This window comes from Sparus aurata, chromosome 17, assembly GCF_900880675.1.
Source record: "Sparus aurata chromosome 17, fSpaAur1.1, whole genome shotgun sequence".
Classification (NCBI taxonomy): domain Eukaryota; kingdom Metazoa; phylum Chordata; class Actinopteri; order Spariformes; family Sparidae; genus Sparus; species Sparus aurata.
Genome location: NC_044203.1, coordinates 29,459,337 through 29,482,215, shown reverse-complemented (window position 1 = coordinate 29,482,215; position 22,879 = coordinate 29,459,337). Strand labels below are relative to the sequence as shown.

The 22,879-nt window shown below is 41.5% G+C and overlaps 2 protein-coding genes across 3 annotated transcripts in view; both read right to left on the bottom strand.

Moving 5' to 3' along the window:
- The window catches only part of phldb3 (pleckstrin homology-like domain, family B, member 3), a 31,422-nt gene extending 21,108 nt beyond the window's left edge, over positions 1-10,314 (bottom strand). Inside the window, exon 1 of one of the 2 annotated variants that reach the window (XM_030392963.1) lies at positions 9,773-10,314. The gene's annotated coding sequence lies outside the window, so the exon portion shown is untranslated. The remainder of the gene's footprint in view (positions 1-9,772) is intronic. The other variant, XM_030392962.1, reaches the window with a different exon arrangement.
- Positions 10,315-16,796: 6,482 nt separating this feature from the next.
- On the bottom strand, positions 16,797-22,446 carry ethe1 (ETHE1 persulfide dioxygenase). The gene is made up of 7 exons (XM_030392981.1): positions 21,912-22,446; positions 20,317-20,461; positions 19,256-19,404; positions 18,883-19,012; positions 18,624-18,713; positions 18,079-18,195; positions 16,797-17,885 (listed from the first exon to the last, which is right to left on the bottom strand). The coding sequence occupies exons 1-7, from the start codon at positions 22,119-22,121 to the stop codon at positions 17,839-17,841; spliced, it is 888 nt and encodes a 295-aa protein (XP_030248841.1). The 5' UTR covers positions 22,122-22,446; the 3' UTR covers positions 16,797-17,838.
- Between the last annotated feature and the right edge of the window lie 433 nt (positions 22,447-22,879).

Here is a 22,879-nt window from a genome sequence, read left to right as displayed (position 1 = left end):
GCGGGGGGACTTTGGTGATTATTGTGGTAATCTAATCTGCTGCACGGCTGAAGGCGCATCACGGATCAGGTGACAGTTCACAGCTGAGTAGTACTGAAAAACACAGAAATCCCCCCCGCGGCCCGGCTTCCAGACAGCGGTGTGTGATGTAGAAAACACCCAGCAGTGAAGAGGAAGCAATAGTGAAAGAGAAGGGAGAGTTCGGGATGTGGTGCGATGGTTTGTGGTTGTGTTTCAGGGACGCTCTCCTAGTGATGGACTCAGTGAGGACACAAGCGTGATAAATAATAGTCTTTTCTGTCGGAGGTTTTTGATGAGGTGAATAGAACCAGAACAATCAAGACAAAGCACCCACAAAAATGAAAGTTGGAGCACATCATAACAGACTTTGAAGTACTTTCATGTTGTACTTTTTTTGTTCCGTCTGTCACATTTACACGGACATATATCATCACATAGTGTTTACCCTGCTTTACATCAAAGGCTACCCAACATCTGGGAACAAGTCGACCTAAAGGCCGACATTATCATGGTCCCTTTATTCTATGTTGTCCTTTAGTCCTCTACTGTGTGGCCTCTTTTTAAAAAACACACATGCTTACAGAACCACACAGACCAAAACCAATTTGTGGGAAAATACTTTTCACTCCTATTGTCCAACCTTTTTCCCACCATCTTCCCCTCGCCCTCCGTGCCCTCCCTCTCTCTTTGTAGCCGGACCTTATTAGGCTGCAGGGAATGCAGCGCAGGGAGATAAATATACAGCCGAGATATGAGCGAGGGCTTCCGAACAGCGACTGGCACACTGACATCGAGGGGGAGCTGGACGAGGGGGAGGCATGGATGGGTGGACGGACGGAGGAAAGAGAAAATCGACAGGAAATGGGGTGTGAAGATGTCAAAGGCCTGTGTGTTGTTACCAGAAATGCACTAAAAATGTGCAACAAGGAGCCTCAAAGTTCACAGAGGAGAAAAGTTTAACCATTTCTCATCATGAAGATATTTTAAATACAACTGCATCATAATCACAAGTGGCGAAGAAATGTTTCACTATTGGAAAAAAAGTCAAATCTAGATCGGATCCTAATGAGACTTTCATAACAGGCTTTTAATACTCTAAATGACTGATGATGAAATAGATACAAAGAATAAAACTTTACCTGAATCAAGTTAACAACCAAGATAAAGAGTTAAATAAAACACTAAAGTTTAAATTGCACTTTCACTTTCAGGACTGACGAGTACGTCACAGATGTGAAAGGAAAGAAAATAACCGTATCTGTGGTCCATGACTCATGCAATGTTCCATCTCCCATACAGTAACGTTTATGACACAGATACACAGGGTCCCATGACAGGAAAGCACACAGTTTTATTTTCATCAGAGTAGGCCAAACTTTTGACGTCAGAGGGCCAAAAATGAAGCTTAACTTGTAATTCATCTTATTTAGGGCTGTCACAATATCAGAATTTCCCCAAACGATTTTCATGGCCAAATTTATTCATTTTACAATATAATTTCGCTGTCTACAGAAAGTGTAGGGAGGTGGAGAGAGTCTGAAACCACTTTTTAAGGAAAGTCTATCAACCTCTCCGTTACTAGTGAACAGGCAAGCGGATGAGCTCGTAAAGAATAATGCACAATAAAATAATTCCTTTCATGCCGTCACTGCCTAATGATGTTCTTCAAGTTTCACTGAATGTTATAAATGTGGAAAATGTTGAAGACTACGATTGATTTCTCCCGTTCTCCCGCTGTCCAGTAAAAGCTCTCCACTTCCAGGAAAAACATTAAAGAGAGAGCTTCCCACTCAGTGACTTTATCATCCGAACATCAGCACAAATGTTTGCAGTGTGACCTCCAGCTAAAGTCCACGCAGATACACTATCAACGCTGTGGAGCCGAGAGAGAGACAGAAAAGAGAGCTGACACACAGTCAGGGAGTAAAGTTCAGGTTTTCATGTTAGGACAGCAGTTTGTCAAATGCAACAAACAAAAGGTTCTCTCAACAAGAGAGACTGAGACAGACAGAAGAGCTCAAACTGTGGACGTGAGCCGTGACGATAAGTCGACCGGAAGAACCTAGTTACCAACTATTTTAATAATGATCATTTTCCAGGCCAAAATGTCAAACGCTAGCTGGTTCCAGCTTCTTAAATGTGATGATCTGCTGCTTAACTTTCTCATTTATAATCGTAAATAAGGAGTCTTTGGGTTCTGAACTAGAGCCCAAATGATACTCGATGTTTGGGGCCGATACCGATACAATTTTTATGAAGCAAAGAATTACGATAGATACATCAGCCGATGAAAAACACATTTTTTTGCAGTGATCCCTCAAATGATGTTATCAGGAACTTATTTTAACTTGACCGTCTGTAAAATGGCTGTAACATGAAACTTTACTGGGAACCTAATCATTAAAAAAGATCCCAAGCATCTTTAACTGCATTATAATCTATTACAACACAGCAAATACACTGATATTGATTAACAAAGGCAGAGATCATCCTCCAGTTTATACATCGGTCGGGCTTTATTATGGACTGCTGGTTGGACAAAAGAAAAGCAATCTAAAGACGTCACTTTGGGCTCTGGGAAATTGTGATGAGACATTTAAAACGATTAATTGTGAAAATAATCAGCAGATAAATCATTAAACAAAATAACCCTTAGCGACAGCCGTACTATGGAAAACAATATAAGTAGATACAGAGAAATGAAAGAAAAAAGCCGGAGTTCAGCCCGAGGGCCAGATCAAAGAACAAAACACAGTTCTGTTCCCGAAATAATTGGACTTGATTGCGGGGAGGGGATCGCCTCTGGAGAATAAGATAGCGGAGGGGGAGCGAACAGAGACGCACTTCAGTATCGAGCGTGCTTGTGTTTGTGTGGGTGTATTTGTGTGCGAGTTATGTAATGACTACCCAGAGGTAACTCAATACTCAACTCCCAACTCCCAACTCTCAAACTGATCCTAGAAGACTTCAGGACTCTCAGTCTACAACACCGGTATCAGCAATATCCACGAACAGCTGATTCACCATAACACACACACACACACACACACACACACACACACACACACACACACACACACACACACACACACACACACACACAGTCAGACCAGTGTGAGGCTCATGTATGTTCAGCAGCACGACACAATGATTCACGTGTCATATTGTCTCGTCATGTGCTCAAACCAGCAAAGGTCTTCACACTTCCTTTAACTCTGAGGGGCCACTGAACTCTCAGTTCCATTAATATCACTTGTTTGCTCTCAAATAATCCACAGAGTTCAGTAAATCAGCAGTTTGGATTTAGTGACGCAGAACACAAAAAAGAAGACTTTCAACACTGGTGCTTCATTTTTAAAAGCAAAGATAACTAACTTTCAACAGTGACAGTTTGTCCACTGAGTGGTCAGAAACACATTAACGGATTTTATCCAGAACATTTCATAAGCTAAGCTAAGATACAGAAAAAGCTGACTTTTCAATAATCCTCTGTAGCTCTGGAGGAACCTATAGTCAAGATTATGACAATTTTTCTCACTCATTTATAAAGAAAAGCCAGAGCAACAGATGCTCAAGATATTACTTCAAACCCCTGACATATACCAGTGAAATCAGCCGGCATGTATTAAAGGGAAATATGTAGTTAAAAAAGCTCCAGTGTGCAGGATTTAAGGGAATATAAATGGTAGAAATGGAATAAAACAGTCATGATTATTTTTCACTACTGTATAATCACCCGAAACTAAGAACAGTGTTCGTTACGTCAGAATAAGACTTTTATATTTACAGAAGGAGTGGGTCCTCTTCCACAGAGTCCTCCTTGTTGCACCACCATGTTTCTACAGTAGCCATGAAAGGACAAACTAAACACTGACAAGGGAGGAGCTTTCGCCTTTTTCACATTTTCACAGCCAACAAAGTTTCTCCAACATGTTTTGGGGAAGGGGAAGGTGCAACCTCACCCCTAGATGCCAATAAGTCTTCCACACTGGACCTTTAACATTAAAATAACGTCCTAAAAGGGCATCACAACTCCTCGAAATGACTCGTTTCACTACCTGATTTGAACCGTTTGGTCCGATAACATTTGGAAACTCTAAAAGAGCCCAATCATTACAATATCTTATTCATATTTAAAGTTAGCCGGGCACTAAACCCTAAGTTTGGTCGGCAGAATTCTCTCTTGCAAATCAGCCCCCCAACGAGGATAATCTGGTTAATTTTATGGTCTAACTTTCTTAGCTTAATGTGCCACTAATTGTATCCAGATTTTAATTGTAAATCCATGCCACGCCCTCAGCCTCAACTGACGCTGACTCAGAGGACATAACGTGAGGTATTTTATCCGTGCAGCTCTCAATAAGCTCAAGAGGCTTTTACAACCATTATTTACACATCAGAGTCTGTTTATAGCTCATGGGAAATACTACTGTATGTGTGAGTTCAGAGGAGTTCCCTGTTAAGTCAGTAGAGCGATTTTCTTTTTTCGAACTTCCTCTTTCATAACCACTTAAGACATTAAAACAACTGTTTTCACAGACTGAATAGTATTCACTGTGGTGAGTAGACTGAACACAACATGCTAGTATGTCAGTATGTCTCTTGCCCACTGGCACCAAGCATATTTAAAGTTTGACTTATCTGCTGCTCAAAGTGAAAAGCAGAATATACAGCAGCTTCCAAACAATGCAAACACCACACAGTACCCCTCTGAAATGACCTTGTCCCTGCCAGGACCCCTCATCCGTGGGTGGCTAAAAGGAAAAGTGGGGCTAAGCATTGTGTGCACAAAAACCATAAAGTCAACAATGACAACAGCTATATTCCACCAGCAACACGCAGGACAAAGGGGCTCTGACGGTGGCATGCTCTGTGTGGGTGTGAATGCCGTTTACAGCCTGTCACTATGCGTTCAACGCACGGGCAGTATAGGAAAAACATGTCACACGTGGAGCATGTGAGCTGGAGTGCCCTGTAAAGAGGGGAGCGCTGTACAATGCTGAATTAATCCGCACAGGCCGAGCTCGGAGTCACTCTGAGTTCACTCAAATCGACTGCTGACTGATGACAAACCATTTACAACTTATCATTATAGACATTTTTGTGGATACAATATAAATAAATGTCAGAATAATAGCAGCTCCAAATGCAAACTGAGGCAAGAAACAAACAGGAAGCCAAGATAAAAAGTTAAAGATGCAATCGGTAAGAATTGAAGATAAAAACATTAAAAAAATGTATTAAAATGATAAAAAGAATGTGCAGAAATAACAGTTTTGATCATGATGTCATTGCAGAGATATCTACTGATGTTAGCATGCTAACCAGTGAGCCCCAGCCTGTCCCGATCCAAAGCTCCCGTGCTAGCTGTATGACCACCGACACTACCCTGGTCCCCAGCTTGCAGTCCAGACGGCTAGCTGCGCAGCTAACTGAGCAAAGGCAGCTACACTTAGAGGCAGTAAGCGGTAACTATGGTGATATGCTGCCCCCCATTTATTTATTTAGAGTATGAATTCAACAGGTGGCAGATTACACCTTTGAAATACTGAAAAAAATTAATTCAAATTGAGTAAAACCTTAAAATAAAATCAAAGAAAGTCACATTTAAAACAGATGACTCAGCAGTCCACAATAAAACTTGATTTCAAGTTCAGTAAAGCAGCCGGGACCCGTAACATAATCAAACATAATCCTGAGGTACGTTGTTCCATATGAGCCACATAAGGAGACAGTAGCAAACTTATTCAATGGGGTTAAAACACAGCAAAGATCTTCACACTGTAACCCAGAATTACAGAATAATATATCAATACAAAAAGGTCGATTACAACTTTTTCATCTTCTAATGAATGACTGGAAAAAAACTGCTTTGAAGAGATTGTGAAGTGACCCAGTTCTGACACGGACTAATCTCTGGGTTACTGTGCACTGCAATGTAAACAGTGGACAGGTGATGTGTGTTAGCTCTGTGGGCTGAAGCAGAATGTCCAATATGGCACAATGTGAGGGGGACTGACCTCGACACAGACTTAATTTTCCTTAAAGCACTTATTTTTCGAAAGAGACTGAAAAGTAAAAGATTAAAGTCTACTTCACCTGACTGTCATGTTAGGTTAACAGACTTGAAATATTTCCAGAGGATTAGTAAGTTGTGAAACCAGTCACGCTCACAACGACATACATTCACTGCATTGTACTGTACAAGTGCTGCATTGCCTTTGACACAGTGGCGTGACACAGACCAGAAGAGCTTCGACGATCAAGACGACAAAATGCTTCTTTGGTTACTGTACGTGGTGTCCTCACATCTGCAGAAGGCAAAAGATCAAAACCAGCCATTAGGCTTTGTGACCTCGTAGGACAATTCACATGTTCTTTTTATTGACCGCAATTGCAGACTGTGGCTTCCATCAGACCAAATCTCCAGTCTTTTAAACTCTCGTGTTTAATAGCAGGCCTGACATCATCACATTGTCATCTCAGGCACACAGATTTTCCAGAGAGCAGAAGTAATTTTCCTATTTTTATTGTGAAAATGGAGATGCTGAAGTTCTTTGCTCTGGCACCGCCGCATATTGGCTCTCACCAAAGAAAAAACACATGGTGTGTTGAATGAAGTTTGGTTGAAAAACACCCTTTATATGTATGCATGCGTACATGTGGTTAAGTATGTATGTGCACTCATTTACAACAGAAGCTGACATTTTTATGGACCTGTCCTACATTGGGGCAAAGAGCGTGCTGTCACTTGATGGATGAAATGCTGTGGACTCCCCAGCAGCGACCTCTGGACCTGCCGTGTGTGGCTCCTGCCGGCTCGGCGTCGAGGACCAGGAAGCTGTCGTCACAGCACAAGTTTGTGAGCAAGAAAAGCAGGTGAGATGAGGGTGGTTTGTCACCCAGCTGTCAATGTGAGAAAAGTGACAAGCTCTGCCTGTCACATGGGTGGTAACGCATTACGAGAGAAAGCACTCATGCAGCCATATGAGCTCAGAGTCACATGTAGGAAAACGCAGACAGCGCAGGCCTACAGTTTGCAGTTTCCTGCATCAAGATCAACAAGTTAAACCACTTCAGCACTGTAAAACAAACACATTGTGGTATTGGGGTCATTTCTGCGCTCGTTCTGTTGTTTCGTGGCGGTTTTTATTTTTTACATTCCTGTGGAAAATTGGCTGACGAGCTGATGTCAGTATGAAACGCTGTGCAGCGACTACGATGGCAGCTGTGTGCGTGGAAGATTTCTGAGCCATTTAAAACATCAGCAGTACATGTCAGGTTATGTTCAGTCCCACAGAGTCTAATGTCAGACTGTTCTCCAGATCTAAGCTTAAAGATCATCATCATCTCTTCACCTCCTTGCCGATGGAAGGACGAGTTAAGTTTTACTGGTGCACAAAACATTTCTGGAACTACCCAGCAGAGCAGCATTTTCCTGAACAACTGCAGCAGCCGAGGACCAAAAAACATAAAATGGCCTCATACAGCTCGTCCAGGGTAAAGTCTCCAGAAACCCTGAGATCACAAATTGATTTGAAAAGAGGTTATTTATACCCTCGACCCGCAGTTGACCTGACAGGTTGCACACTAAAGCTTCTAGCTTAACAGTTACAGTGAAGATTTTAACTTAACAATCGTTTAAATAACGTCTTTTTGGGATCAATTTGGGATCTCTTGGATTCCGGAGACTTGAATTATACTGAAGTCCTCGTCTGCTCCGGATGTTTAGGAGAATGCTTTAATGCCTTTTGCTGTAAAGCTCCATTAATGACTTATGATTGTGAAACTATGCCCAACTTTCCATTGGCATGCCAGTGAGCGGACTTAATAATAGCTTAATTTTCATGTTGGTTGAACTTGTCCTTTAAAAGGCAAATTCTAAAGCGGATGAAGCCGATACACCGGTTTGTGCACCAGCAGACGCCAAACCTGGGCATTGTTTCAAAAAGTGACGCAGCAACAGCTGTTGAAGAGCTTTGGTTGAAAAAAATCTGAAGTCGTCTAAAAGAAATAAATCAACAAGATTATGAGTCTGAGCAGACATTTGATGCTTTCAGTGAACAAATCAGCATCTTGTACCGCGCGTCTTCTTCTCACTTCAAATTAAATGCAAAACGTTCTCGTCAAAATGAAAGGCATTCTGGGAAATGTAGGAAGGAAAGTGGGTAAATAAAAATAAAAAAAACACAAAAAAAGAAAATGTCAATGCTCATTTAAAGCAAGCAATAACACAAATCTTTTTTAATTTGTTAATAAAAGCCACCAAGGCTGCCAAACACAACGAGTCACATTACTGGATATCTTTAACGCACACCTGTGGATATTTCTTGATGCGCGGCGACAAACATCGGCATTTTTTACAGGAAGTCGTGATAACGGTGACCAAAACAGCCAAACTGTGATGTTGTGAACATTAAAAAAAAAACATTCAGCTCCAACTTCTCTGTAACTGTGCAGAAACGTTCTCGGTGAACATTTATTCTGGGGGGTTTGTGTTTGCTTTTTCGACATCTTTATGCAGAAATGTTACATAATATACCTTTAAACAGTTAAAGAAAAGCACAGGTGTAGATAATAACATTAATGATGGCTAGATTTGATTTAGTTCAGGGTGTCACGCATGCTGGTTCACCATCACGGCACACTCAGACACTCAAATACCTTTGCTGTCATACACGAAAACATCTGCTGTCTGCAATAAATAACACAACCAGGGAGGTTTGAGGGACAGAGAGGTGTCCATTAAGCTTTACCTACATCTACCTGTCGGCTTTAACTCTCCCTACACATCAGAAAATCTACTTAAACCAAGAAATGTAAATGTACACAGCGAGAAAATCCATTATCAACTCCCATTATGCTACTGTGTGCAGCTCCTGGCACCGCTACAGGTTCGACTGCACCGACAGAGATTCCTTTGGCCTGAGTAACTCTCTGGGAAATGTGATGCAAGAAAACAGTGATCCATTAATGACAGCTCAGGATGTCGGGCTCAGACACAGATTTGTACAGAGCAGGTCAAAACAAGGTGCGTGTAAGAGAGAGGAAGAGAGAGAGGGGGACAGGGAACAACTAAAGGCAGAACAAACCCTAGAAAGACAGAACAAACCCTCAATCTACCCCTCGACCTACACTCCCACCCTCTCTGTTTACCCTGTAATGTGCTGATGGAGGGATAAAAAGCTCAGATATCTGGCGGTCACTGTAAACAAAGAGGAGGGGGACTCGTGTAAACTGAGGTTAGGTTTTTAGCTGAGAAAGTCTCACAGATAAGATGAATAATCTTAATCATTGTGGTGTGTGTGTGTGTGTGTGTGTGTGTGTTCAGGCTGAAGGGTGGGACACAACATAAGAAATCTGACTCAATGAATCATGAGTATCTTTACAGATGCAGCCACAGACAAGTCTCAAGCATGAAGGTGGTTTTAGGTGGTGCATTCAACATCACCAGGAAGCTTTCTGCTGATTCCTCTTTTGTTATAAAAAAAGGTGCAGGGTGATTAATAATTAAATCAAATTAAGTCTAATCAAGGTAATTTAAAGTTCAAGTGTTACGAAGCTTCACATTAAAGTCACATATACCATTTAAGGATATTTTTGTGAACATTTTCTCTCGCATTGGAGGTTTCTGTCCGATATTTAGCGCACACCAGGAAACAGCAGCAGGGCACAAAGCGTGTGTGTGTGTTGTGAGAGGTGGAAACTCTCTCTGCAGACACAACAAGACAACAAAGGCGGCGAGTCTTACCTGGAGGAACGAAGACACTTGTAGGAGCTCAAACTTCACAACATGCTGACGACGCCGGGTTGAAACCAAACAGGAACAAAATCCACACGTCACTTTTTTCTTTCACTTTAAGTTTCTTCGAGCTCACCAGCTGGTTTTCCCCCCCCCCCCTCTCTCAAAGTCTCACAACCACCTTAACTCCACTTTTCTGTTGGTGTTTTTCTTTATTTCACCTGCAGTTGGTTTGATTCAGTCCCTCCCGGGAGACATGACAGGTCGGTGTGAGCTGCTGTCGGCGTCAACAGGTGAGGCTGGGCTGGAGGCACGCGCAGGAGGAGGAGGAGGAGGAGGAGGAAGAGGCGGGAGTCGACATATACAAGTGTCATGAACAAACATGAAACAAGGTAATATATCCTCTCAGTCCAAACTCACCGCCGGCTCCTGTGCTGCAGTTCACCAGCAGCAGCAGCAGCAGCAGTGAAAGTCCCGTTCGAGTTCCGCACCGAAATGGGATTTTCTATTCTGGGAACTGACGGGGCTTTCTCATTGTGGAGCGGCTCAACTAAAAGAGTCACCAGGGCAGGCTGCCAAGCGCACAGCGAAGTTAAAAAGGCCACTTAAATACTCTTCATGACAGCCTCCCCCGTGGGAGTAGTTTTAATAATACAGTGATAAAGAGCAGGAGAGTGAACTAATGCGGTCAGTGTAGAGGAGGGGAACTCAGGTCGATCACAGAGGAGCAGAATACATCTGGTGTGACCACAAGTTAAAAATTCACAGAGAAACACGAAAATATCAACTAATAACTAGTTTTGAGCAGGTAATATAAAAAGTAAGAGGCGGACTCAGGCTTTCTGAGGACCGGGGGCCGAATTATAAAAAAGGGCACCAGCTGCATTTGGTGGGGCACCAACACGGAGACAGTTGTGAAGCATTTAAACCCTGTTATTACACGGCTCTTTAATGCTGTAGAATGCTCCATTCACTTGAATGGGCCTTCCCAACGTTTGGCGGTCAATTATTTTCGTATAATTGACCGCTGCTAAGCATATTTGACTGTTGTCAATGAAAGTGGCCTTTTTGCCTCTGATTCATGTATTTCGTATCACTCCACGCTCTTGAATCTTTGCTCCGCAGGTAGTCAGGCTGAGTCAGATTTAAAGTAAAATAACAGCACCAACAATATGAACTATTTAAAACTTTAGGTTCAGTGTCCACATTGCGTTTTTATGCGGAGAGCTGTGATGAAGTGTTGTGTGTCAACAGAGAAAAGGCTGCACGCTCGTTTTTGATTACATTAGCTATCGATATGGTAACAGAGGGCTGACCAAACAGCTAATAACAAGCTCACAACACAAAGGATTGATAAAAGCAATCATCAACATTCAGCGTACAGACAATCTGCTGACACAAACAGACATTTCTGTTTCTGTTACAAGAGTTTACATAAGTTCAGGATCAGGCCTCGGAGGAGAGTGCCGCTTGGCTTTGCTTCCAAATCTGGCATGGTGGCCATTCACGGTACTGCAGCTGAAAAAAAATCTCCTGTGGCACAAAAAGTATTTTCCCTATTCATACTTGTCAGTCACGTGACCCGTACACTGACCTGGAGGGAAAAACTGTAGACCTGGACAGCAGCTCATACCTGACTTTGCGTAGAGACCCAGCAAAAAATGGAAAATTTCCCCCTTGCACAGTTCTTTAAATCACCGTAGAAAAGGAACAATATAGACATGAACTGCAAGTGTTGGGCATTTGCGATCCCTCACCCTATACTGCTGCCAGAATGAAAGCTTATAAAAGTACAGTCAGTTATATGTTTTTCCAATTTGGATAGGTAAAGTATGCCACTGTGGTAAACTGAGCCACTTTCTGATTTTTATTGCGCCTCAACTAGAGTAAACAGGGTAAACATGGTCCTAGAGCAAAGTGAAGGTCCTAAAAGATACATACAGCCGACGTACTTTTGCTGATGTGTTCTTTATGAAGATTGAACATTCTCCTCATTTAATCAGTTTTATTTTACAGATCGTTTATCAGACGAATCCAAGTGATCCAAGTGTTTACTCTGATGTTCTCCTTGATGGTATTAAACCCAGTTATTCCCACTGCACCTGTTTGTTGAAATTTCACATTAAAACACTCTCTTGGCTCAGTGGGGCGTCTGCTGTGTTTGTTTATCCTGTTTGTTTGGGGGGCTTTATAGGAGTGGGCTTTTATTTTATTTAGTTTTTGTGTTGGTTGTTAATAGTTATTGTGGTCAGTAACTCCAAATATCATCTCCTATCATGCCCGAAATCTTGAAATATTGTACATGGATTGCTTGAATTTTGAATTTATGGTCAAAACCAAGTCAAAAGATCTTTTATGTTATTCTGACTTTGACCTTTCACCAAACTAATTCCTTCATAGGTTGGTTCTTCATCATCATTCCATCTCCTCCCTGATGTCTTACTCTATCACAGGTACACATTTGGTTCCATTTCACTGCAGCAAAGAGAAATCACACCTCAAAATCACATAAAAAAAGGAAAACACTCTATTTATACTATTCTAACCATTGACCTTACGTCAAATCAATTCCTCCATAGGTTAGATCATCATTGTCTTTGCATCTTCTTCTTTACTCTATCACAGGTACACATTATATTTTGCTGCAGCAATGTGAAGTAATCTGTATCACTGTAAAGCGATTTAGAAATCTGTAACATCATCACAATGTAAAGTCTATAGGCCCATAGGGGAAACTCTACTGCAAATATTCAATTGGCCACATAACCAGCAAGTAAATGCGTAAGCCAGAAAAACAGCCACCATCTTTTCCATCAGAAATATGTGACTGGTTGGCTAACAAAAACAAAAAAAAAAACCAGTGGTGATGCCACCAACTCCGTTCTGAAAATTTGTGAGAAAAGACCCTGATGCTCAGAGAAAGATACTACAGTATGTGTAGACAGGCCCCTCAGAGCCTTTAGAGGCACATTATTGCATTTTTACCTACATACAGGGGCATTTAATAACCCGTTTATACTGGACAAAAAAACAACTAGCACTCACTCACACCTGGCTTCTGTTTTTACTGATAATTGTTTTAAATTGGCACACACATGAATCAAATGTCTCTACGGTAGTCATGGATATTTAAGGTCTCCAGCTCTGATTGACTGTGATTAAAGCACAACTATCAGCTTTCTGGTGTGATGCTATAGACTTGAGATAGAGACTGATATAACAGTTATTTAAAAAGTAAACAGCATTACTTTGTCATTGGTTGATAGGTATTGCACGCGCCCAGCTCTCAGCATAGATGGGAAAGAAGCGAGATGTCTCCTTAGCTCATACTCACCAACCATCAGGGGCGGTTCTGGGGGGGGGGGGGGGGGGCAACAGGGGCCAGTGCCCCCGTAACTCTGAGTCCGGACCCCCCTGTGGCCCCCCCGACAGGGAGTCCGCATCAATAATACAATGACAGATTTCTTGCAGGTATTTTATACTGAAGGAAAAGGCGGAAATCAAAATTGTTGAAATTGTAATCACTGTTTTAAGCCCCATTTATCCCTCGTTTGAATGAGGGATTTGTCTTTTTTTCCCGGGTTGTATGTGTCCCCGAACAAAAAAGCCGGCCCAAACCTGGCCCCCCTATTCAAACTGGTCTAGGACCACCACTGCCAACCATCACGATTCTCTGGAAGTAACAAGTGCAACGTTTTTACTATAGAATACAACAAACTAACCAAAAGTCCTAACAGGATATTAAAGGAACTCAATATATCAATTTGAAGCAATTCACAGGTATTAATCTCTTTTTTACTGTGTGTGTGAGTGTTATGTGACGAGAAAATATGAGACCTTCTTTGTCTCTCTCGGTTGCCTATCAGCCTTTGTATAAGTTGTTTAATGCTGCTGGTTGTGGATTTCTTTGTGATGACTTCATGCACAATCTTGATTGCCTCACTGCTCAGCATACGGGATTAACAGTAGTACACATTTGTTTTGAAATGGGGTCTGCTAACGAGAGCAAACGACCGGCTTCCAGCACAACACAGACGTTCAACAGCGCCCCTTTAACGTGGTAATATGATGAAAACTACTATCAGATATCCCAGAACCATCTCAGCAGTGTGACTTACCACTGTTAGAAATCCCATGACCTGGTTGACTATGTACACATACAAAGAGCACTTCCTGTTTAGTGACACCGACAAAGAGCAAGTGCCTATAGCGGCCTTGTTTTGATCCCAGCGGAGATTTAAATACCGCAAAGTATTAGACGGTCGCTGTGAGGTACCACAGCCATGTGAATTCCAGAAGCAAATGTTAGTGAAACAATGAAAGATTTAAGGACAGCAATAACTCCACGCTTACTGACATTTTGAAACAATTACAAGACCACTCTGAGCTCAATACTGAGAACAACAGATACACTTTAAGTCCCTATAGGAGGGTTCTCTTTAGGTTCTGTTGGGTAGAGCTGCTCTTCACTCTGAGGGCTTTTATCGCCCTGACTGGCCTCTTTACAGCTCTTTCTGAATGAGCTGATAGTGTAATAGATTCTTTCCAGTGACATGTGGCCGGTGTGAGAGAGAATGGGCAGTCGGTTCACGGTGGCACAGAGCGAGTGGTGTGAGCGAGGGGGCTGAAAGAGGGGCTGGCAGATGGGTGACACAGACTGGGTGAAAGGACAGCTGGCACCTTCGCTTCCCCGCAGCAGAGAAGGCAGGTTAAAGAGAATAGGAGCATTTTTACAAACGACCGTTCCGCCGGAGCCACATATCTTGTAGCTCGACGCACGTCCTGTTTTGGATTAAATAACAATGCCGGTGTCTGTCAGCGGGGACACAAGGTGGGGCAGAGGCGGCCCAATAATGTTGTTTGTCTCAGGTGCTGACAGAGACAGCTGGTAGATGGTGTGTGTGTGTCTGTGTGTCTGTGTGTGTGCTGACAGTATTAACTTCCATCAGGCCAGCCAACAGATATCACCCACCCTTTTCTCTATCCGACACTTCTTTCTATTCTTTCACAAGTCTTCTTTATTACAATAGTTGCCGCGCATCTCGCAGGCGTTTCACTCCCGAAACATCAAAGATATGCATGTCATGACCACAATAACAAGTGCAGCGGAAAGGGAATGGATTGGATTTAAGGAGTTGGAGTTATTGGCCCGTTTTTCCTAAATTTTAAACCTTTATACGTCAATGTGTGACACTCAGAAGAGCCACTTTGGTATTAGATGACATGAGGTCTCGGATTGTTGCTCTAGAAACTGATTCTGTGAACATACCGGTAATTGAGCGAGCAAAAGCTGGGTTTTCTTTTGGTCACAACATTGTCAAAAATAACTGTATTCAATGTGGATTGGTCGAATCATGGTTGATACCTGATCTGCTTTATAAGGCCTTCTGCGATGAATCAGATCTGTGCATCCCCGTTTCTGAGTAAACAGGGTCCACAAGTTTGTTGCTATGATGTTGGATCCTCCCAAACCATTATTACCAGAACACCGGGAATACATGATGTTTTCTGCTTTTGCTTTTTACTTTGCATAGCAGCTTAATAAAATAGAGGTCTTTGTCTTTTAAACTAATTCAATGGGCTGCTGTGAACCATTCTAGTTTCCTGTAAAAAAAAAAAAAAAAAGGGATATTCCAATACTTCTATTAAGAAGTGAATGTAAGGCAGAACAGTCAAAACCTGTGCAGCAGAGGCAGCGCTGTCTTCACTTTTAGCCCCTTGTAAAATGTTAAAACTCGCAAATGTTAAACTTACACTTCAAGTAATGAAAATCTAATCTTTTGTCAGACCCTTTGTAGCCTGACTGCCTGCCAGGCATCATTCTGCTCTCCTTCACTATCTATGTGTTACTGTTTCCAGAATCCACCTCATTCACCTCATACAACGCGTTAACCTACTACTAACCTGGTCACAGAGCTGTTAGCTTGTCTAGCAAGAAGGCAACAGCACGTGCAAACAAGATCCCCCTGACACTACGGTGTCACCATCACTTTATTCTGGTTTAGTGCCACTCAAGAAGACTGTTATTGGTTCAAATAAACACAAACAAGCCAGAGTTTTTTCCCCTTGTACCAGCATGAGAGCTGGTGCCGCCCGACATTCTCCAGCGCTGACACAGCGCTGTGGAGATAAGCCTGGCCGGTCAACCCTCACGCCTTTAAAACACCCCCGTTTTGAACTCTCAAGCTCAAACTTGTAGCCTTCAAACCCAAGCTGTGATAACCTCTATCTCATTAGATGTTGTTGTTTTTCAATACTTTTTTTTTAAAGCTTCCTGCAAAGCCAAATCGGAAATTATACAACTATTATCACATGGAGAAGACGAGTCTTTTGTTAAAATCTGTTAATTACATTAGTGATGATAATTAACCCTAACCTCTAAATCTTGAAAGAGTAAAAATCAGGAGGAACACATGAAAACAGCTCAATAGAAACATTCTGATACTCGTAAACGCTCGCAATCAGTCCCGATTTTCACACAGCATACAATCACATGTGCACATTTCTCTGGCAGACGCATGCGGCTGAGTCAGAGGCCGACACTCCCAAACAAACCTGTCTCACTGCTGGTGATCTGTTAAACACAGGCTGAGAGCAGCTAATATTGAGCATCTGGAAATCCAGAGGAGTTCACTGCGTTGATACTGGGCAAGGAAACTCTTCGTCATACCTTACTGAGATAATGACACACATTTCTATAGACAATTAGACATCTACAGGAACAGATGAGTGTTGAAAGCAAAAACACATGGTTAATAACATGTTGTCAATGGAAACTTGGTCCTCAGATTGTAAATGCAAATAACATAGTTTTCTTCCTGCTATGCAAAAAGGCCGTGGCTGGCAACACTGTGAGCGGTGTGTGTGCCCGAAGCCTCGGCTAAAGGAGCCCGGATCACTGGAAAAGGCCATGTGGAAGGACTCGATTGTTCCAGCTAAGCATTCATGAATACTAAACCAAACATTGAATGGAACATTCCCATCGGAGCTCTCCTCGTAAATGTCCCCCCAGATTCATAAAAACACAGCCGAATAAAGAATTGCCATATTTAAATTTAGTTAATACAAAAATACCAAGAGTGGTTTTCCCTCATGTACAGATCTGGAGCACTCATTTAATCATACAATGGAACCGATTGCATTTCTATTTCAAGCATGATCACCAGGACATGAATAATATACAATCTTCACATTTACATAAATACACGTCTGTGTTGGGCCCATCGTAACAATGTGATTTTAAAAGCCCCCCAGAAAGGGCAAAGAAAGGGTAGTGTGTTCCCTCACAGTTGCCTTAAGGCAGGATTGTTGCTGTTTGTGACACTAAAGTTACATTTCCATGTCGTGTTTATTATTTTCTGCTTGGTGGCTGTGTTTTATTTGCTGCAGGCCACTGTTAGTGGGTTTTTGTATTCAATCTTAGTCAAAGTGCAGGCAGCCTGTTACGTTTGCTTCTAAAAGGCACACATCTCTATTTCTGAGCGTGTGTACTTAAAAATGTGTACATATACATACACAATGTCGTCACATATTATTGCTTTTATGTACTTTTACATTAGTAAAAAAAATAACTTCGTATATTTAGGTCCTTTATATATTTATTCTTATTTGCTCTTTGTTGTATAATCTTTCACTAGTTCAATCTTGTTTATATCCACAGTGATTAAATTAAAGTATTTCTGATTCAGATTCATTATTTGCGCTTTCTTCGCTAAGGTTTCTCAGTATAGCTAACTTTGTTTCAGACTTCTGAGGCTGAACACAACTAAGAGACAGATATGTTGTGTGGAGACAAAACCCTTTAAAGCCGAGCACATGGGTGTATGTCAGACATCCTTCGCTGATGATTGGAGATGGTTATCTCTGCTGGGTGAGACAATCAGAGGTTGCCACCAAAGTGACAGTAGGAAACAGCAGTGACAATATGGTGGACACTGTTCAACCCTAATACACATAATAAAGCACTTCATGGGAATCAGTTTTATGTTAATCCTGCTCGGATAAAAACATGTAGATGTTGATTATTTTGCTGTGATGTGGTTGACTTGATTAAAATCCTCCCTTCTGTCAGACATTCAGACTTGGTGAACTCCACAAACCAGATTTGCAGGCACTGAAACATCTGCAACGGAAGAAGAAAAACAAACTGTTCTCAGAAATGGAAGTATGGTCACAAGTAAGACATTTAAATTATCTTGGTGTTAGTGTGCACTGAGGTGATACAAACTTGACATTGGACATTTCTGGCCAAGGAATTATACTAAAGTATACCAACAACAGAGCGTGTGAGGTGATCAGAAAAAGTTTTTTGATACCTATTTTCTTTGGCTTGGGGAGATTCAGGTTGTTCATGATGTTCACAAACTCCGCCAGGCTCTTAGTCAACCGTGGGTTAAACTTGCGCTCCTCACCGACAGAAGACACCGTCTGACCTGATGCACAAACACACACAAACTGCCAAATATATTATCTATGGCTACTGTGGTCGTAACGATTACCGGATGCTGAACCTCACAGATCAATCAAATGAAATATAATGTTCAGTCATTGTGGCGAAATCACATGGTGCTGGCAGATGTGCAAACAGGAGATGCAGTGTAAACACGATGTGACACATGTACACGGATACATCAGCGTTCAGATGGCGTCCGTTTTAAATTATTATGAATGAAATGGCATTTTTCTGACTTGTTTTCACTTTATATAAATATCACAGTAGCAATACAAAAAATATTAAAGTTGTTATTACACGACACAGTGATCAGTTTTAGTTGCTTTACAATACTATGCATAAAATCAGACTATGTGTATGACGATGACGTGTGACATAACATTTAAGATGTGCGAGTTTTCAGCCAACCTAAGTAGTCATGTGCTGGGTAGACGAGGCACTGTTCAGGCAGAGTGAAGATCTTCTGATGGACTGAGTTGTAGAGCTTCTCAGGGCAGCCTGAATAAGAGAGAGAACATCTTGCTGATAAGACGATCCACAGGAAAACGGATGCAATACTGCCCTCTTGTGTTCCTCTAGCAGTATTACAAAAATAAATGCTTTCTGTCTGGGGCTGTGATGAAGGAATGATTTGGGATTATGAGGACGGATAAAAGTGAATGTCTACCCTGCTGGAAGTCGGTCCTGCCACAGCCTCTGATGAGCAGAGCGTCCCCAGTGAAAACCATGCTCTGATCCCCCGACACCAGCGCCACACACCCGTCAGTGTGGCCCGGTGTCTCTCTCACTGTCAGACACTAGAGCAAAGCAGAGACAAAGGTCAACTCAATTATCTTAACAAGTAGTTTTGACCAAGCAACAGATGATATGGATCAAAAGAATGTGTTGGGCGTGTATTATGAAATACACTGGGAGTGAGACACTGAAAAGACTTCTACTATATTTCAGTTTACATTTTGATACATCCAAACACAATCAACCTCTGTAAAATGAGGGTTGTAAAGACAGAGTTTATGCAGTGAAACAAGTAATATTCTTACATGTTTTCCAAAGGAGATCTTGTCTCCCTCTGACAGGAGGATATCTGCAGAGGCACCGCTGAATTTGGAGATTGCGCTCTTCAGCCCAACCAGTCTTTTCTTCATCAGCCCTGTGCTTGTGATGTGGTCCGCATGGCAGTGGGTGTTCACTATCACAAAAAGAAAACAGCATGGATCACCACAGGGTTTGGCAATAATGCAGTATTACCATAGAAAAGTTTTTGGAATAGTTTTATAATATGCAAGTTATGCTATAGCTCCTGTCTGCCAAAGTAATGACTGCACATTCTAATTAAAATTACATTTTGTCTTTTCAATTGAATTTTTTTGTTTTTTGATAGGGCTGGTATTGGCCTACACCAGATATGTCAGTATTGATCTGTATTGACATATGTGAACATTTCATTTTTTTTGTATTAGATAATGCATAAAGATGTTTGAGGTGCATTATAATTATAAAATTCCCAGTGAGGATATTTCAGTGCACCGATGTCATTTTGGGCAATAAAGTTTATTGGTTAACTGTAAAATATCCTGCTCCCCTTACATATGGAAATGTGTAACGGATCATTGCAAAAAATGTGTGTTTATTTATAAATTCTGCGTTAATATTTACTGTACCTAAAAATATTGGCCAACACTGATATTACAATGTTTTTACTCTCTAATATCCGCATTGCACCCAAAATCTAGTATCAGTCGAGTTCTGGGTTTCCTAATTTTTAATGTACTCTTGCATACAATTTTACATTTTACATGTAGCAAGATTGGGAAAATATTTTTATGAATATTGTGATGTTCATTCCAACATATTTTCCTGCCCTAATAGTCTTTTGTCAGGAGTAACCTACAAGCTTTTAGCGTACAATGGTCTGTGAGCCTGGCCTAATGGAGGTCAGAGCCTCAATTACCGCAGAATTAGCGACAGAATCTGAGAAGTTTTGAATTGAAAATGAGCATAAATCAACAAATGAGAGGGTTGTACTGGACGATGGCAAAGATGGGACACCTATATTTAAGAGTTTTCTGAATTGATAGCCCAGCCCCATATGGTTAGCTACCTGCCACTTTCAGATTGAGCCCCAGTTCATGTACGAGCTTCAGGTCCCTGTCAATAGTCTCCAGTACAGGATCGATGAGGATCGCGTCTTTGGTTTCCGTGTCTGCCAGCAGATACGTGTAGGTGCTGCTCTCCGACTCAAACAGCTAAACAGAGAAAACAGGTGAGGGCACATGAGTGACTCAGCAATAAGATACAAAGGATGGTAAAGATATGTCCGCCCCGTCCTCCTCTGACACCGTGTGTGTCTGTATGTGTGAGATACAGAGATAGAAAGAAAGAGATAGAAGAGATTACTATGTGAAGCTACTTGTTTACGCAAAATAATAATCATGTTTTTTTTTTTTTATATGGCACCTTTCAAGACAAAGTTACAAAGTGCATTACAGTGAAAAAATGTGATGAAACAATCAAACAAACTTAGCAATAAATGAGATAAAAATAAAAAAAATGACAACAAATGAAAATAAAAGTGAGGTTAAAGAGGGTTTTGAAGAAGCCAGACCATTCAAGGCCTTAAAAAACAAGCAATAAAATCTGAAAATCAAATTTAAAAACTCACAGGTAACCAGTCAGGGGTAACAAGGACCGGAGTTATGTGGTCTCTTGTCTCAGCATGTGTTAAAATATCTGAATTTGTGAAGTGTTGTCATGAATATATATTTAGTGTTTATAACCAAAGAAACCTGTAATTAAAACAAGAGATACTAAGGTAACAGTGCAGTCTCAACTCGAAAACTCAAACTCAAACTTTCCTTGATATGGATAGTGGAAAAAAAAAAAGAAAGCTGTAGGGAAGAAAGGGGACTTTGAGTTGAGATTGTTTTTTTTTACTTTTGCTTCCAAGGTCAACAATAAACTGGCAACTCATATGCTCTCTCTCCACTGCTTTAAATGTGCACTATGAGTTTTAGGTAAGAAATGTTAATCAGAAGACAAAGATCTACATTGACTGATTTTTTAACGGCTAAATAAACAAACTCTCTTTGTTTTCATGACTGAATAAACAAACTGACCTTAAAGGACAACACACTTTGTTTACATGTGGCGGACCCTGCCACCTTTTATAGTTTCAAACAGTGTTTTGGGGACTTTATTTTCCTCCGAGAACAGCTTTTTTATTCAGTTACGGAAAAAATAAAATATCTCTGTGTGTGTATTTACACCTCACTTAAAATTCTGAGTGTTAATTTCTTCTCCAAACTTCAGAGTGATCCATCCTTTAAGCTTAACCTTTCTCTGGACTTCCTGTTCAGTACAGTGTCCCCATGTTTCAGCTCCTAACATAAACGTTACTGTACAAACTGTTATCAGGCTCTCGGAGGGTGTGTGAGGGATGTGTTAGCCTGTAAATATCACGATCACAATCCACAACGACGAATGCAATAACTTAGTTTGACTCAATTTTAAACAAACTGCAACTCTGAACGCAATCTAACAGCAAGATAATTAAGCTAACGGCTAATACGGTTAGCTTACTTCCTACCAACGTTAGCTAGCTGAGCATTATTATTTACAAACAGCTGCCTTGTGTGAATATGTCAGAACTGGAGATGAACTAAAGCGAAGCAAAACGACATATTCACATGAACCCACCTGTCTGAAGAGCAGTCCATCGGTCAGCGCCATTCTGGAGCAGTACGACCTCCTGGTGTCTCGAAGCGGGTCAACACGAGTACTGAAGCCGGGACAGAAGCGCCTGCTCTCGGATGCCGCGTACCTCGAGCCCTCGGTGTTCGCTTTGAGGCGAAGCGTGACAGCCAGAGCCCGTTGAACCGGTCCAACCCTGCTTATTACCGAGCACATTGTCGTTTGCTGGTAATTTCTTGACTGCACTTATCAGCTTGTTATCTAACTCGGAAATATGTCTTCTTTACGACCAGCAGCTGTCCTGTAGTCAGGAGAGGAGCTGCGGCTGTGTCTCTCTAACGTATCCGCGTTATTCCTCAAGATTATGGAGGATAAAGTCAAATTCCTTGCAAGAAAACTCCGAGTACAAAGTCGTTTTGAGGCTCGGCTGTCACCTCGAATGAACCCAGAGATAATAGTGGTGTTACAGTGAATCTCACAGTGTTTACAGCGGCTGTAACCGGGGCCATAACCTGTGTTTGGAAGTGGGTTCGTCTCAGGTCACTGCAGTTAAAGGAGCAATGTGTAGTTTTGTGGAAGAAATCTTATTCTCATCAGAGAAGAGAAAGAGCTTCACAATTAAACAGACTATCTGTGTTTTCAATGAATAAAGTGACCAAACAAACGGACTTTAAAGAACAACACAACTTCATACTGTTTTTTCTTTGTGTATATGTGGCGGACCCTGCCACCTTTCTGGCTTCAAATCATATTTTTCCTCTGAGAACAGCTTGTTTACTTCACATCAACCTTCAAATATTCTTGGTTATTTAAATATAAAAGTGCACAATTCATCCAGAGTCGCAGCCAAAAACAGACTCTGTGAGGCACATAACTTTAGATTGTCATGGTTATGTCATGTGTTTATCAGAATCAGAATCCAAAATCCTTTAATGTCCCGCAGACGGGGAAATTTGTTTGTCCCAGCAGCAACA

What these genes read in the sequence shown, in the direction of transcription:
- ethe1 (XM_030392981.1), bottom strand. Translation starts at nt 22,121, where the DNA reads ATGTGCTCGGTAATAAGCAGGGTTGGACCGGTTCAACGGGCTCTGGCT. An exon ending in GCTCAATCTGAAAGTGGCAG is followed by an intron (nt 19,405 to 20,316) that starts GTAGCTAACCAT and finishes TTTTTGTGATAG; the next exon opens with TGAACACCCACTGCCATGCG. An exon ending in CCCCAAGCCAAAGAAAATAG is followed by an intron (nt 17,886 to 18,078) that starts GTATCAAAAAAC and finishes CTTCCGTTGCAG; the next exon opens with ATGTTTCAGTGCCTGCAAAT.